Source organism: Biomphalaria glabrata, chromosome 6 (assembly GCF_947242115.1).
Source record: "Biomphalaria glabrata chromosome 6, xgBioGlab47.1, whole genome shotgun sequence".
NCBI classification, from domain to species: Eukaryota; Metazoa; Mollusca; class Gastropoda; family Planorbidae; genus Biomphalaria; species Biomphalaria glabrata.
In genome coordinates this window covers 42,184,662-42,202,271 of record NC_074716.1, presented here as the reverse complement: position 1 = coordinate 42,202,271, position 17,610 = coordinate 42,184,662, and the positions used below count along the sequence as shown (strand labels likewise).

The following is a 17,610-nucleotide window of genomic DNA, read 5'->3' as shown; positions in this document are numbered from 1 at the left end:
ATTATTTTTTACTCTAAGATTTATTACAAATTTAATTACACGACTGATCCAAAACTAATTGATACACATTAATATAAGCTTTTTTTTAAAACAATAGTTTTCTTGTATTTTGTTTGTTTACCTATTGATTTCAAACGACTTGTATTTATGACATCAGAATGATCAGAGTACACAGTTTCTTCACTTCTAAGGAACTCTGGCGGATTAAAATGTAAAATACAAGAAAATAAAAAATTTCTTATTACAATTTTAGGAGCTTATACTATAAGAACTATTTTCTTTCCAGAATAACCAACTGGCTATTCCACTTAGAATAAGTCAATATTAATGTTGCGATTAATATATAATGAAATATGTTTTAATCGTCAGGATTTGGACTCTCTCTAAGACTACAAGTTTGCATTCGTCATTGAAATAAATGTGTAGCTATCAACGTGTCTCTTTCTGACTCAGAAACAAAAGAAAATTGCGAAATGACACACTGAGAAATCAATACATTGAAGAGTATCCTACATGGCTGAACAAAACTTCGAATAGCTCGCTTGTTTGGTGTATCCGGTATGCGAAATAACAAACAGTTGAATCCAGTATAATGAGACAGTCCTACCAAGAGTGATGTCAATTAAAAAAAAAACATTAAATAGATAACGGTTGGTTCCTAACATAAATGGTCGCTGTGAAGGACTAGGAAGTTTGTACGTACAAGTCACACCCTATGTATTTCATGCAGTCAGACGACAAGATGTAAAGAGACGATTTTAATTTTGTAAATGTTAATTTGGGATATATATGTATATTTAATGGGGTAGCCTGGTATTTTATTTCGAAGCGGGAGGGGGGTTATGGGGGACTTTTTGTCTCCTCTCCGGCCATATATATATATATATATATATAATATACAAGGCAAAAGACAGGGAGAAATGGAGAAAGACGGTCGACAAGTCCTGCTTGGTGCCCCAACGACTAAGGGATAGGAGGGACATGCGTGACTCCGATAAAAACTTAAAAAAGGACAATTCTGTAATTGTCATAGTTGTATATGATAGCCACCCACTTGAGGTTCACCTCCAGACATATTAATGTCAACATTTCCACTGTCAGCTATCTAAGTGCTTCCTGCTTGCCTGGCTTATTGTGGGAAACAACACAAAATAAAGTGTAAGTAGAGCCCCGCGTGATTGTGTAATTAGAGAATGGGAGCGTGGGGACCGGAACATTGTAATTGATACACACTGGGGACGAGACTATAAACTTGTAACTTGTATCGTCTGCGATAATCTCTCTCTCCCTCTTCTCTGGCAATGCTATTCAACCTCCACAGCAGACGATTAGGACACTAGGGAAGTAAAACTGAGTGCCTTAGTAACGAGTCTATTGTAAAAAAAACAACAAAAAAGCCCCACAGTGTCAATATCCACACACCGTTTCTCAAGGGCCCATTTTTTTTTTGTCGTAACAATGCACAGCTTATGTGGTACAGAGAATAAATATGGGGGAGTTTACCCGGAATGCTCGGCCTTTGGCCTAACTTCCAACCAGAGCGTCTAAGAATACAATCGACCAGTAATAGGAATGTAAAAAGTTTACATTTTGGATCTTTCCCAAGCAAGAAATGTATTTCAATAGGCGGATAAAAACAATCTTCGTGAGCCTAGAGTTTGACGAGACTTAGACTTTAACTCTTAGGACAATTACGAAGAAGAAGAAGCCTTCCCTCTTTCTATATCACTTCTTCATATATATATATATATATATATATATATATATATATATATATATATATATATATATATATATATATATATATATATATATATATATCTTGTCTTCAGTGGTCTAGCTAGGGAGAAGGGGCGAAGAATTTGAAAATCCCCCCGGGCACCCCCTTGATGGGGGAGCCCAAATGAGTGTTCGAAATTGTTTTTTTTTACATTAAATATTAAATATTACGCAAAATGCAGGGGCACCCAAAGAGGTCAAGCCCCGGACCCCCAAATGATGGCTAATTCCGAGCTACGCCCATGGTTTTGTTCGAGTCGGAAGATTAATGACGAGTGCAGTATTTGACGTCGTGGCTACGCGACCCTAGCTGAGACCTAGATATATTGCTACATCTAGTGCAGCCCTAGCTGAGACCTAGATATATTGCTACATCTAGTGCAGCCCTAGCTGAGACCTAGATATATTGCTACATCTAGTGCAGCCCTAGCTGAGACCTAGATATATTGCTACATCTAGTGCAGCCCTAGCTGAGACCTAGATATATTGCTACATCTAGTGCAGCCCTAGCTGAGACCTAGATATATTGCTACATCTAGTGCAGCCCTAGCTGAGACCTAGATATATTGCTACATCTAGTGCAGCCCTAGCTGAGACCTAGATATATTGCTACATCTAGTGCAGCCCTAGCTGAGACCTAGATATATTGCTACATCTAGTGCAGCCCTAGCTGAGACCTAGATATATTGCTACATCTAGTGCAGCCCTAGCTGAGACCTAGATATATTGCTACATCTAGTGCAGCCCTAACTGAGACCTAGATATATTGCTACATCTAGTGCAGCCCTAGCTGAGACCTAGATATATTGCTACATCTAGTGCAGCCCTAACCAGTGGTCGAATTAGATTCTCTTTTTCTTCGTCTCCGTCTGTCCTCGGCAGGGGATAAAATAAAAAAAAAACATAACCTAATTATATATGTACGACGCCCTTATTTGAGGAGAGCGATTTATGTACCAATTAGATCTGGAAAGTTGAACATAGAAACAAGAAACAGGATAATAATAATAATAATAATAATAATTGACAGACTCACTAGAAAATTACTAACCAAGTTTCGATGTCTACACCCCAAGTGCTCCACCATAAGGTTATACCTGCCCAGGAAGGATGGGGGTCGTGGATTGCAGAACATCTTCAAATTGTGTAAGATGCAAGTTTTAAAAATACGATCAAAACTCCTCGCCTCCAGCAACAAATTAGTTTCCTTCCTACGGAAATACGACTCCGATGCAACCCCTCTGAACCTACACAATGCTGATGTCAATATCGGTTTGGACGACGTAGGGCATGAGATTCGCCAATGGGAAGAAAAAACACTCCACGGAAAATTTCCGGCTTCATTACATGGGGACAACATCGACAAGGCTGCTTCCTTAACATGGCTCAAAGCAGGTCATCTCTACCCTGAAACAGAAGGCTTTGTTACAGCAATACAGGACAGAGTAATCAGGACAAAAAATTACGAGAAGCATATCCTGAAACTCAATGTTGTCGACAAATGCCGAAAATGTGGAAATGTGGGCGAGTCGATTGAACACATTATGGCGGGATGTCCAGCCCTATCAGAATCAGCCTACCTAGGTCGCCATAACCAAGTTGCAAAGTTAATACACCAACACCTGGCTTTGACGTACAAATTGATCGGTAAGGACACTCCCCCTTATTAAAAATACTCTCCGCAAGAGGTTCTCGAGTCTACTGAACATCTGCTGTACTGGGATAGGCCTATTCTGACCGACAAAACGGTAGATTTCAATCGCCCGGATCTGCTGTTCATCGATAAAAAAGAAAAAACCGCTACCATTATCGATATCGCCGTACCACTGTCTCAAAATTTAAGAAAAACTGAGATAGAAAAACAAAGAAAATATGGGAACCTAGGCTTGGAGATTAAGCGTCTATGGAAATTGTCCAAAATAACAATATACCCCATTGTTATATCAACCGAGGGGATAATAACAACTGACCTCACAGACACCTTCAAGGCCCTTAACATTCCTAGGAACATCTTCGTTGCCTGTCAGAGGGCGGTACTGCTGCAGACCTGCCACATCACCAGAAAATTCCTCAGTGGAAACTGTTAAAGGGACTACGATGAATTTTGTTTCTCTTTAGCGAAACTCGACCCTGGCAGCGCCAGAGAATGACTACTCGTTCATTTCTAACATAATAATAATAATCTTTATTATCCGTATGGAAATTTGTCTTACAATTTGTGCATTACACCAAACAAAAAACATTATAACTATAAGAAACCAAAGTGTACATTCACACCAGACTCACTCATAGTTTACATGTGACAAAGTTTATACCATGAAGAGGTCAGCACTCAGTGTCACGGATATTGTCATTCTAAATGTCTAGCACGCACTCTACGTTCTATATAAACAATTGTTCATTTGGGTTAAATCTCTTTAACATTTTCGGGTACTTCAGATAAATTAGATTACACATTATAGTATAATATTAATAGGAAACAAAAAATACTCTATGTTTCCTTCTGGCGTGTTTCTCAATGTTCTAAAAACAAAACAAGTATATTTGTTTGTAATTAATTAATTGTTCATGCCCCCCCCCCTTTTTTTTTATGACAAAAAAAAATCGTTCACGCTATTTTTGTAATACGGATGGAAATATATAATGCAAAGCTCAGTGATGGAAAATTAAGGTTTTATAAAGTTTTTTTTTTTTTAAATATCTAGTTTTAATCAGTTTGCATACTTTTACTTTAGATATTGTTGAAAATATATAGCTTATTTTTGAGCGAGAGAGAGAGAGTGAGAGAGCTAAAGAAAGAGCGAGAGAGAAAAAGAGAGAGAGAGAAAGAGAAAGAGAGAAAGAAAGAGAGAAAAAAAGAGACAGGAAGAGAGAAAGAGAGAGAGAAAGAAAGAGAAAAAGAGAGAGAGAGAGAAAGAAAGAGAGAAAGAGAGATTCAGGAAGAAAAAGAAGAAAAAAAGAATTGGAAAAAGATTATTACCACAGCCTGTTACACGAGCCATAAAAACTACAACATATCTAATGAACTTTAAGGGTTAAATTCTTGATATAATCACCTGGAGAATCGATTCTATTTTCAATGAGGTTGGTCAACACGTCAGCAGATGTAGGAGCTGGCTCAAGTTTCTGATCTTTGGTACAGAATACAAGTAAGAGACATTCAATTAAAATAAATGGTTCCTTTGTAATTACAAAGTTATAAATGTTGAAAGAGTTAACACAATTAAAATAAATGTTAGAACTTTATCTATCTATCTATCTATCTATCTATCTATCTATCTATCTATCTATCTATCTATCTATCTATCTATCTATCTATCTATCTATCTATCTATCGAGTTATTGAATTTTATAAACACGCAAAAAAAAAACAAAAAAAAAACAACAAGGTTACAAAGACAGTTTGTGTGGAAACACAAACTCAAAATCCGCCCCCGAAGTGGTCTACCTAGAGTCTACACCAGGATTCGAACACAGGACTTCTGGTTCCAAGTGCTTTGCCACCCAGCCACAGCATCTCCATATATTCATCTACATTACACTTATATTTTAAAAATAATAACTATTAACCTTATCCATATATTTAAAATTAATAACATATTACATGCAATAAAGAGAATCTAAAAAAGATTTATTCTTCTTACAAAATTAGATAAATTGGCAACACAAAAAAAATATTCTTGACCTATTTTTATTAGGTAGTGAGCTAGTTAGAAATGGCTTGAAAGACTTGGATAAGGTCTACTTGGACCAGACATTCCCCTCGCAAAATAAAAATTAATATCTCCGTTGTCATTTGTCAGCTAGATCTAGACCTAGTTTTAGATCTAAATCTATATTCAAGATCTAAGTCTAGGTCTACAACTAGATCTAAGTCTAGTCTAGAATTAGACTTAAGTCTAGATGTAGATCTAAGTAGATCTAGAATTAGATCTAGATCTAGAACTGGATATAGAATCTTGATATAGAATCTTGATATAGAATCTTGATATAGAATCTTGATATAGAACTAGATCTAGAACTGGATATAGAATCTTGATATAGAATCTACTACCTCTCGACTAGAACTCGTATGAATGTACACGTTTAATCTTACAATTACTAGACCTAGGGTAGGCAAATGTTATAGTTATGTCATGAATATATGTTATGTCATGAATAGTAGGTCATTTGTTACCGGGTAATGCCATTACGAATGGTATACTATGCTGTTCGTATCCGATTTATTTCTTAATGTGATACTATTGTTAACATAATAAATAAATCTGCATCCATAAACTGTCAGAAGATAAGTTATGGCCTAACAATTGCCTTAATACCTTAATAATTAAAATTTTGTTCAAACTATTAATACATTATAAATATATCTAAATCTAAACTCTATTTAGTCTTATTTAGATTGTCAAAAGTAGGCCCGTATAATGAGGATATGTCAAAACTGCGCGCTATAAAAGTAGTTCGTTATTTTTTAAACTTATAACTAAAACGAAGTTCGTATCAAATTTATTTTTTAAACAATATTTGAATCAGTATTTTATTCAATGAGTTAGTTAATAAATGGAAAATATATTTTATAATGAACCATTGGCAATTTTATCATTGTGACCTTAGATGCCCTTTTTGTATCTTTTTTTTACAAATGCTCGAATTTATGAATGAAGCTTGAGTTATTAATGAAGAAGTCTATGACCTTTTCAAAAAAGTTACTTCCCTTGAACTTTTTTCATTGAAAAGTGGTGCAATTTTTTTGAAAAATCTGCTTGCATATATAATTTTAAAAATTAGATGGTTCACTTTGGGAAAAAAAAATTAGCTGTTGCATCAGAACTTTAAATGATCTAAAATATCATGATGTACTATTTTCATTTTCTCTTCTAGTTTTTGAGATATAAACGGGACGGACGGACGGACGGTTGAACAGACAGGCCACACAAAACTAATAGCGTCTTTTCTCCTTTCGGGAACCGCTAAAAATCTTTTTTTTCAAATAAAGCTAAACCTAGGGGAAGAAATCCACACTTACAACTACATCGCTTATTCATTACCAAACAAAATAACTAATTGACTAATGAGTTAATTTTTTAAACGTATTCATGTTTTGTTAGGTACAATAAATAATTGGTTTAAAATGTCAACTTGATCAGAGAATGGGTGTGGTAGGAAAAGCGAACATTTATGATTATTTGAAGGGAAACAACGTTACTTATTTAGCTATATCTGTGAATACAAAAGATTAATCTCACTTGTTAGTAAAGATCCCCTTTTAAACCATACGATCTATAGGGTAAATGTTGTTAAGGTCGTCTGTTTCTTTGATCAATGGTTAACTAGCAGGGTGTCATGTTGCCAGCATAAAGACCAGCCACCTTTACTTTCCCCAACTGAAGTCAGGAACACCTTAAAGTTGAGTGAACTCAGGGGCGCCCTAGATATCCCATAATTCGAATACAGGAAACCATGTTTGGAAACCAAGCGCTTAACCATTCAAACACAGCGCCCCTCTCTCTTGTTAGTATCAAACAAAATTACTAATTAGTGGTAATTAATTGACTAACTAGTGTTGTTTTTATTAATGTATTAATATAATGTATACTAAGGAATAAATGTGCATACTTGATCTGAGAAGAGAATGGGTGTGGGAGAAATAACGTGTATAAACTTTTTATCAGACAGACATAAAGCGTAAGAAACAAACCTTGTTTCTCGCCTGAAATCTTGCAGTGACAGAAGGGAATTAGAATCACAGAAAGAAGCGTGTGTATGTGCAAAAACACAAAGAGAGAAAGAGTTAAACAATTTAAAAAAAAGATAAGGTCTGAATTTTAAATTTATCTATCTGTCTGTCTGTCGGTCCGTCCGTCCTTCCGTCCCTTCGTCCGTCCGTCTATCCGTCCGTCCGTCCGTCCGTGCGTCCGTCTGTTTGTCTGTCTATGTATTACTATTTATTAATCTATGTATCTAGTACAGGGATGGCCTACGTTTTGGTTCCATGGACCAATATTTTGCACTTCTGATTGAGATGTGCCACTTAAAAATTTACAAGTTTCATTCCTTTTAATTATGGTAATTAGTTTAGTTTAGTTAATTTTATTTAATTGATGATTGCTTATACACGATTTACATTCCTCAAATATGTGTGACCATATGGTTTTTCCTTAGAGTGACTAAGGCCAGGCTTTTCAAAATTTTGAAATTGTCATCATTTGTTTTTCTAATAACAAAAAGCTTAAATAGGTAGCATAAAAAATGTCCAAGACAAACGAAAATAGAGCGCATACATATTCAAACATACAAAATGCGGTGCAAAAATTACATTAAACAAACGTGTTTTTTGGTCTGATTAGTTTTACAAACATTTCGGTCAATGGTATTATCAACGAAACTGAATTCCTGAGAAGTTTTTTTTTTAAATTCGTTATTATCATTTTGTGGTTTTCTTGAATTTGTTTTTCCTTGGGGTGAAATGCGCCAATTGTAACTGTAAAATGCGCCAATTGTAACTGTGAAATGCGCCACTTAGGGTGGCTACCCCTGATCTAGTATGTAGTTTAGTTCAAGGATCTCATAACATGGTATTTGGTTAACTTTTTTTTACCTTTGCTTTTGAATGAATGTTTAAAACAACTTTTAGGAAGTATGATCCCCATAGTCTGCCATCAAAGACTTCCATCAGGATACATAGAGAATTACAAGAAGATACACTCCTATTTCTGTGTCATCTAGATATCAGTTGTCAATGTACTATACACATATATTGTAAATAAAAAACGCTGAAGTAATACAAATCAATATGGGAATACCCAGTATAAAAGTACCAACCTTACCTATATAGAATTCCTTTTTAGTTTGTTTTTTATTTAAATTATTAATAGTTGTAACACATTTTTAAAAATCTTTTTTACAATAAACTAGATTGAATTTATTAATTATAGTAAAATATTGATGATAATAGTATTAATACTAATTTACGCTATCGGTATTTATTATAAGATCGGAAATTCCCATTACGTTGAGCTGTATGCATTGAGAGTCGAAAGAAATGAGACGCGGACAATGTCCAGAATTCTTTAATCGATGGAATACATCTTGAAATGTTTTAGTTTGTTACGGATGGTATTTCTATTAGGAGTGCCTGACATCGATGTCATTTCAAGATACAGTATAAACAAGCAGAGGATTCAACCATGAGTCGAAAATTGGCTACAAAAACACGAAGGTGGCATTTCAGTTTTCGTTTCGATATGCAAATGTGAAAAAATTTGTGTTGAGTAATAAGAGACAGTTTGCGATATATTAACAAATGAATGCACAATGTCCGTCTGCACCTGGTAATGTATCTATTTTTTTTTAATAATTTTATAATTTTATAAAGTGTAAAGTTATGCATTTTTAGGAAACTAATTTCCAGTTTATGTTTGGGCAATGTATACAGTGAAGAATAAATTAGGTACGTAGGCGCTACATTTGCACATGATATCCCAAAAGATTGGTCAGCTGTAAAAATTATTAAGAACCTTTTTACAAAGCTTATATCAACGCTGTCTATTTGTTAAAATTTATTACTCCCACACTCAATCTCGGATTTAGCAGAAATTTTGCAAAATTATTTCTTTTAACTGACAAGACAAGAATCAATAAACATAATTAACCAATTAGTTCGTTCATTTGTTTGGCATCTCAAACAAGGGAAAGAATTTGTACTTGACTGAAGTGGTGGTATAAGCTGAATTAGTCTCCTTTATACATCGTTCGTGAACACAACATGAAAAATAGATCAAGACTATAGAAACATAGATAACTTTACAATCTTCCACGTTCCTAATCTCTCCACTAGAAGAGTGGTTACCTTGTTGGCTTGTGAAACATATAAGCCATGAGTTCGAATTCAGGTCGCTCCAAATTTTTTTTTTAAAATGCTTACTTTATCGCCCCAGAAAGAGGAATAGACGCTATTAGTTTTGTGAGGTCGGTCGGTCCGTCCGTCCGTCCCGTTAAATCTCTTAGACTAGAAAAGATATTGAAAAATCCTACATCATGATATTTTAGACCATTCAAAATTCTGATGCAACGGCTACTTTTTTCTGTCATACTAACTACTATATTAAAAAAAATATGCTTTCGAAGAGAAAAATTCTATTTAGTATACATATAAATCGAACATAATTTAAAACAATAATTAAACTATAGTTTTCATATTATTGCGTGAACAGTAGTGCTGTGTTATGCGACATTGTCGAAAGGAATTTTTTTTTCTTGAGGCTTTGAGTAAGAGTTTGACACTTTACAAAACAATAAGATCAATTAGAAAATCATTATAAGACATCAGTTAGGCCAGGTTCACATATAACTTCATCTTCACATTCACCTATACCTTGGTCTTCTGGACCGTTGGGGCACCACACAAGATCTGTCAACCTTCTTTCTCCATTCTTGTCTTTCAATTGCCTTTGATAGAATTTCATTTCGCTTTTCTTTCTGCCTTTTTATCTGCCTGGATGGACCACTTCGGGGGCCGATTTGAGTCTGTGTTTCCACACAAAATGTTTTTGTCACCTTGTTTGCTTTTATTCTGTTTATTTTAGGTGAGAATTTAATGTTAAACCACCACTTGCCCCAGTATAGTTCGGGGGGGGGGGTTAAATTTAAATAATAATAATAATAATAATGATAAAGGGAATATAATTAAATTAGCTTCTCTTTAACGAAAGTCGACCCTGACATTGTCAGAGAATAAATACTCTTTCGTTTCTAAAATAATGATAATTATAATATCCAAAGTAACAATATACCCCCCTCCCATTGTTATATCAACCGAGGGGATAATAACCCCTTCGTACACGAAGTCACAATTTTGTTCCAAAAAATTATTTTGTGGGTGGGTTTTGATGCTATGGACCTCAGGAGTAAGTCAAGCAAAAATTGTGTCCATCGGTCAACAATTAAGTGAATTAAATCATATGTATGTTTGTACACACCGTGTATCAATGCAGTAAAAGGGGACATAATTTAACATAGCTATATAGTACAAATTTTAACAAAAATAATTAAACAACCAATATAAATCAAATTATTTATTTACTTTTATCAAATCTATTTATTTTATTAAGCAAATGGCATTCTAAAAAATCACTTTTTTCTTACTAGTACTACGTAAAAAAAATAGCATTTTGAGTATTCAGCGTGGCCCATTGTATCCCATCCTACCATCGGACCTCATAGATACCTTCAAAGCCCCTTATCCTAGGAAGATTCTCTCTGCCTATCAGAGGGCGGTACTGCTGCAGACCTGCCACATCACCCGAAAATTCCTCGGTGGAAATTGATAAATGGATTACAATGAATTGTGTTTCTCTTTAACAAAACTCGACACTGGGAGTGCCAGACCAGAGAATGAATACTTCTAGACCAGAGAATGAATACTTGTTCTTTCTAACTTAATAATAATAATCTTTATTATACGTTAGAAAATTTGTTTTAAAATTGTGCAATATAGATATAGACCTAAAACCTTTAATTTTACAAAACACCTGAAGGCATTATAGTGCTTTTATTCTCGTTAATTATCTTTCTACACTCCAAATAGTTTCTAAGCAGCCGTTATATTGAAATATAGATCTAGAAAAGTTTGCTTTCGTTTGATAAAATAGATTCGTTTTTTTCTCTTCCTCAGGGTCTAAATTTGACCTGCACTTCGCAATACAATCGTGTGATAAAAACAACAATCATGAAGATTTTATTCCTATTACAAAATTTAAGATTGAACATCTACCTAAAAAGTTTCAGAAAGACAAAGATTTTTCTCATCTTATCAATCACTTGTCCAAATTAACAGTAAAATTAACAGTGACTACTTTGAGTCCGCAATCTACAATAGCTCCCAATAGTAATACAGGAAATGGTCTTATATTTTATCAGGATCTTAAAGGCAGCGGTAGCATTAAAAACTGCAAGGATACTAGGCTAGAATCAGGATCGGAACAGCAATTAGGGCAGATAATAGTTTTGACCGCACATCACCTGGTCTCTGACCAAGATGCAGCCGAGAAAACTGAGTGCGCCATGTTTTTTGATGGGGTCGAAGTTCAACCTAAAATTCTGAGGAGTAGTAATCTCCTAGATTCATGCGACCAGCGAGACATCAGTATATTGGCATTTAAAATATACGAAGAAGATACAGTTAGAGAAATAGAAAATAGTCTACGAGAGTATGAATATTTGTCTAGGAAGTTACATCTGAAGTACTTACACATTAAGGAGTCAGATAGACTTTGTATCACTGTATCACACCCACATGGTTGTTACAAATATCTCACTCTGGGCCACTGGAGGAAACATGAAGAGGGCTATTACACTTACACAGCCAAAACGTGCCCATCGAGCAGCGGCGGATCCATATTTTTATTGGGCGTACGCTCCCACAATATGGTCCATAGGGGAGTGAGCCCAAGTGGCGAGAACTGTAGCAGTAAAGAAACTGTTTTTGTAAATCCAGAGTTGTCATTAAGAGAAGTGTAGATTAAAATTTCAAATGGCATTTTATTAATTGATATACTATAGATGAAGCCCAATGAACTAACATTAACAAACTTGAGTTACTTTTTCACCTTCTTATATTTTTAAGATATTTATGACTTATCCCAAATGATTATTAAGCCGCAGCATTATATTTTATTATTGAATATCTTGTTAAATTATATATTAATTTGTTGGTAATTTTTTAAAAAATATATTTGAATCGTTTAATGGTAGCACCACACACTCGGACCAGCCGTTACTTTGCAGCGAATCATCAACAACCGAAACATTCTTGTGAAACTGAAAATATTTGTGTAATTTAACCTGCTGGTTATTAGGGTTCAAACTTATTGTGTCTAGAGGTGCTCCAATTTACCGGTATCAACTGTTTAAAAAAAACTATGATACATTCTTACTGAAATTAGCGCTCTCGGAGATGTTTCTGTCAAAGTTTTAGATGGTTGCTCATTATATTAATACTATTATAGTCTATTACTGTAACAGACTATCTACATTTCATAATTTCTGTTTTTCCATTCCCATCGTCCTTACAGTGCCTATATGTCTCTAATGCCCAAAGAAGCAATGGTTATATTAATAAATGTTTATGGTTTTTATAGTAAGCATATTATTGGATATCTTCATACACGACTGAGGTACTCTAAACGGTTATCTTTCTGGTGTATCTGGTGTACAAAATAAAGGAAATGGTGAAAAACTTGTTTTCAAAAAGGTATTTGATATTATCTGCGCACATTTTGATACTTCAGAATCAAAAGTTCTAAGCTCTTCAGTTTGTAGTCCAAAATAATTTTAATTTTAGGATGAATATGATGTTCAACCCAGGACTTAAAACTTATATATAACAAATGAGCAACTAACTAGCGGTAACAATGGGGCACTTGATACAAAGATTGACTGTAACGCATTTGAGTTTTATATAACATATATGTCAGTTCCTTTTTTTTTTAGTTGGCAACAGTAAAGTTTTATTTAGTGTTCTTGACATTGCTAAGTTCAGTGTCCTTGACATTGCTAATCTCCGATATGGCTGTATGGAAATGTATATTTTGTTGGACCCATATGTGACTAGGTAAAAATTATTTGCTTATTTCAAACTTCTCAGGCGTCTTTTGGTAGATGGTAGATACCAAATGTTGTTTTTTCTATTTCAAGATGTTAGTGTGCTCTATCTGCTGCTCTATTTACAAACATTTCATCTGTGATAGTGATGACATGCGACAGTCTTAGTGTTAGTGAAATAGAAGTTCACTTTGTTGAAAATGTGTTCACTACAATTCACTTTGTTGACTTACATGAAACGTTTGTTGATTAGTTTTTAATATTAACGTTTATAAATCTTTTTTGTCTATATTACAAATGTAAATCAATTTATAATACAATGATGTTTGAGCAATATGTTCTTTTAACTAAGCTAAATGTGTTCAAAACAAATGTAACGCTCAACTGTAAGGTCAGGTTATGTTTATGTATTATGTTTTTACAAAGCTAATATTAACTCAATCCGTGTATATGTCTGACAGGAAAAAAAAGTTTGTCATTTAGTAGTAATTAATTAATTTGCTTTATATAGGAAAAATAAGTTGAACCCTGCAGTATTAAGAGATCGCAGTTGTTTTTAGCGTTCTTCCTATTTTGTGACCAAGTATTTTTTAAAAACTTCGCTTGTTACTGATTGATTTTTATGTTGTTTTTATGAAGTCGTTGTATATTTCTTTTAACAATTATCTTATATAATTTATTCTTTTTCTATTCTAAGGTACTTATGCCATTAGGAAACAAATTATATGTTAATTTAGTCATTATTGTTGACCTAAATAAGTGTATTTATTGCTTTGGCATTTAGAGAGTCATTCACGCGCTGAACATATAAGCACTACAATATAATAGAAGGCCAGAAAGAATTACTAGATAAATCATTTTCTTCATATGTAGCAAGTTTTACATTTTAGACGAATTCTTTTAGTTCAGTTAACAAAATGTAAACTTCTTTTTAGATCTTTGTTAGGTTTAAAAAAGGAAAGCATAAATGTAATATATATATATGTTCACAATATCAACATCTCTAATCTATCTATCTATCTATCTATCTATCTATCTATCTATCTATCTATCTATCTATCTATCTATCTATCTATCTATCTATCTATCTATCGATCTATCTATCTATCTATCTATCTATCTATCTATCTATCTATCTATCTATCTATCTATCTATCTATCTATCTATCTATCTATCTATCTATCTATCCATCCATCCATCCATCCATCCATCCATCCATCCATCTATCTATCTATCTATCTATCTATCTATCTATCTATCTATCTATCTATCTATCTATCTATCTATCTATCTATCTATCTATCTATCTATCCATCCATCCATCCATCCATCCATCCATCCATCCATCCATCCATCCATCTATCTATCTATCTATCTATCTATCTATCTATCTATCTATCTATCTATCTATCTATCTATCTATCTATCTATCTATCTATCTATCTATCTATCCATCCATCCATCCATCCATCCATCCATCCATCTATCTATCTATCTATCTATCTATCTATCTATCTATCTATCTATCTATCTATCTATCTATCTATCTATCTATCTATCTATCTATCTATCTATCTATCTATCTATCTGTCTGTCTGTCTGTTTGTGTCTGTCTTTCAATATATCAATATCTGTCTGTCTATCAATATATCAATACATCATTATCAATATATCAATATATCAATGTCTCTCACTCAGTCTCTCTCGATCTCCCTCTCCCTCTCTCGGTCTCTCTAAATAAATAAATAAACAAACAAAAAATAAATACATATTTAACGCAGACAAAGCCGTTGTCAATTTAAGTTGTCTTTTAGTCGTTTCCCTATGTCTTCGGCCTATTCCCTTCTACGTCTGTGTCCTACGACTCACAAACTCACTCTCGCACATGATTGTATTGTGAAGTTATTGACTTGTATCATACAAACATTTATATAAAAAAATTGCCTTCCTCTCTTAATATTGTATATAGATTTAATTATTTTGTATATTTGTAATTCTTTTGTAATTTCAGTATAAAATAAAACTAAATAATTTAGTGATACGGTCAGTAGGTCTACAAAATGTGATAATCTATCGGGAGAATAAAGCAAGGAGCAGTATGTTGAGAATATCCTTATATTATTTAAATACAATTTATTTTAATTTCAACCAAAAAAAGTAATATGTTGTTTTCTCCTGACTGAATCTTTTTTAATTGATGTAAAAAACAAACGTCAATTATATATATATTGTTATAACCTTGCCATGCACACCACCATCCAAGATAGTGCAGAAAGAAGGTGCGCACTATCACGGACTAGACAAGTTGGATGTTGACATGAGAGAGAGAACGATTTCCGCCGAAGTGAAGAGCCAATATGGAGATGCTGTGCTCAAGGCAGATGCCCCTTTGTGTTTGTCATGTCTCCGTGTAAATAAACGTCTTTGTCTCGTTGAGTTGCCTCCCTTAAGTTGTTACATTGGTCTCAGAAGTGGGATTATAGGCGACTCAACGAGAAGAGGTAGGATTCTAGCACAATGGCATCTTTGAAACAACTAGACCAACTCTTAGTTAAAGAGCTAAGGCAAGAACTTCGTTACAGACGCCTGAAGCTTGGTGGTAGCAAGGAGGTGCTTACAGCTCGTCTCCGGCAAGCTCTAATTGATGAAGACGAAGATCCGGAGACCTACCTATTTGAAATTGAACCGGAGATTTGTGAGCTTATTGGCAAGATAAATGAAGGTATTGATGCAATGTGTGAACAAATTAACAGTATGGGGAAAAGGTAGATAAAATGGTGTCTCAAGAAGACTCGTTGGTAAAGGAGCAGTTGCCTGTAGACTCGTTGGTAAAGAAGTTGCATGGTCAAGACTGTGGCTGCACAAACAGTGGTAACGGAGACGCTGGGAATTGGAGCGCCGTCTGTGTCTGTGTTGTGGGCAAGTCTTGTGGTTGTGACTTTCAAGACGAGAAACGTGACAACGATTGCTGTGACGAACTCAACTGGATGTACCGAATTAAACGGAAAGAGAAAAATGAAGAAACGAAAGACTGTTATGTGCCTGAAGCGTTTGTTCCTGATGTACCTAATACCTGTATCTCAATGAGCCGGACAGATGAAGACAACGTTGGGTCTGCGTCTAAGCCTGTTGCTATAGACCTTAAGGACCTCTGCCTATCTGTCGGTGCTCACGAGGTAATTTCGAAGCTCGACAACTGCAGCCAGAAGTTTAGCATGAACTGTACGTGCGACGCACCACACAGGGAATGTGGATGCCAAGAAAACTACAAACAAGGTATGTGTACTTCTGCCATCATCATTGACATTGGCACAGATGAATGTCAGTCAGCCCACTTTAAATCTAAGCTGTCAAGAGGAAGACATCTTCAACTCGAAGAGACTTATCTCCTGAACGTGAAACTGTTAGCTGAGGATGACCGCGGCGCATTGGACTTCGTTAGCAGCGTGGCTGCATGTGAACCTGCGGTCTCCTTCAAAGGCTTCTGTCAGGAGGGTTTGCAGAAACAGCGTGCCCGAGTAACGGCTGTGTTGAGAAAAACAGGGCTTAACACTATCTCTTTGTGTGTCAGAAGGCCACGTCATCGTCTCAACAAAAGCTTGATCAACTGGAGAAAGAGAAAGTGGCACCGGAGGAAAACAGTGCGGATGCCTTCGTGGGGAACACGCTCCCTGCTACCTGTGACTCCAACGAATCGACCTCCACCTAAACTGTCAAACCTCTACTACATTATTTCTTTTCGGGACGAAATGTGCTAAGAAGGGGGCAATGCTATAACCCAGCCATGCACACCACCATCGAAGATAGTGCAGAAAGAAGGTGCGCACTATCACGGACTAGACAAGTTGGATGTTGACATGAGAGAGAAAACGATTTCCGCCCAAGTCTAGAGCCAATATGGAGATGCTGTGCTCAAGGCAGATGCCCCTTTGTGTTTGTCATGTCTCCATGTAAATAAGCGTCTTTGTCTCGTTGAGTTGCCTCCCTTAAGTTATTACAATCTATCTATCTATCTATCTATCTATCTATCTATCTATCTATCTATCTATCTATCTATCTATCTATCTATCTATCTATCTATCTATCTATCTATCTATCTATCTATCTATCTATCTTTCTACATCCATCAGCGCCAAAACGCCCTGCGCTAAAACGGCGTAGTCAAACAAGCCGTTGAACCAAAACAGCTTCACCAAATCGGCTAAGTCAAAAGATTTTGCTTGCAATAAAGT

The 17,610-nt window shown here is 35.0% G+C and overlaps 2 protein-coding genes across 6 annotated transcripts in view; one reads left to right on the top strand and one right to left on the bottom strand.

Moving 5' to 3' along the window:
* Window positions 1-8,556, bottom strand: part of LOC106079695 (uncharacterized) — a 21,031-nt gene extending 12,475 nt beyond the window's left edge. The window contains exons 1-3 of one of the 2 annotated variants that reach the window (XM_013240898.2): window positions 8,375-8,556; window positions 4,836-4,910; window positions 122-196 (exon numbers count right to left, since the gene is read on the bottom strand). In XM_013240898.2, the coding sequence (XP_013096352.2) occupies window positions 122-196; window positions 4,836-4,910; window positions 8,375-8,426 (202 nt within the window). In that variant the 5' untranslated portion in view covers window positions 8,427-8,556. Of the gene's footprint in view, window positions 1-121; window positions 197-4,065; window positions 4,104-4,835; window positions 4,911-8,374 lie in introns of those variants that run through there. The other variant, XM_056032631.1, reaches the window with a different exon arrangement.
* LOC106079684 (uncharacterized) lies at window positions 4,447-17,610 on the top strand. Of its 4 annotated transcripts, none has more exons than XM_056032633.1 (2): window positions 4,447-4,928; window positions 11,450-17,610. In XM_056032633.1, the coding sequence occupies exon 2, from the start codon at window positions 16,153-16,155 to the stop codon at window positions 17,134-17,136; it is 984 nt and encodes a 327-aa protein (XP_055888608.1). In that variant the 5' UTR covers window positions 4,447-4,928; window positions 11,450-16,152; the 3' UTR covers window positions 17,137-17,610. The 4 variants fall into 4 exon arrangements, with proteins under 4 accessions (XP_055888608.1, XP_055888607.1, XP_013096342.2 ...); XM_056032632.1 differs by lacking the exon at window positions 4,447-4,928 and adding an exon at window positions 8,677-8,995; XM_013240888.2 differs by lacking the exon at window positions 4,447-4,928 and adding an exon at window positions 8,682-9,107.

What these genes read in the sequence shown, in the direction of transcription:
- LOC106079684 (XM_056032633.1), top strand. Translation starts at nt 16,153, where the DNA reads ATGGTGTCTCAAGAAGACTCGTTGGTAAAGGAGCAGTTGCCTGTAGAC.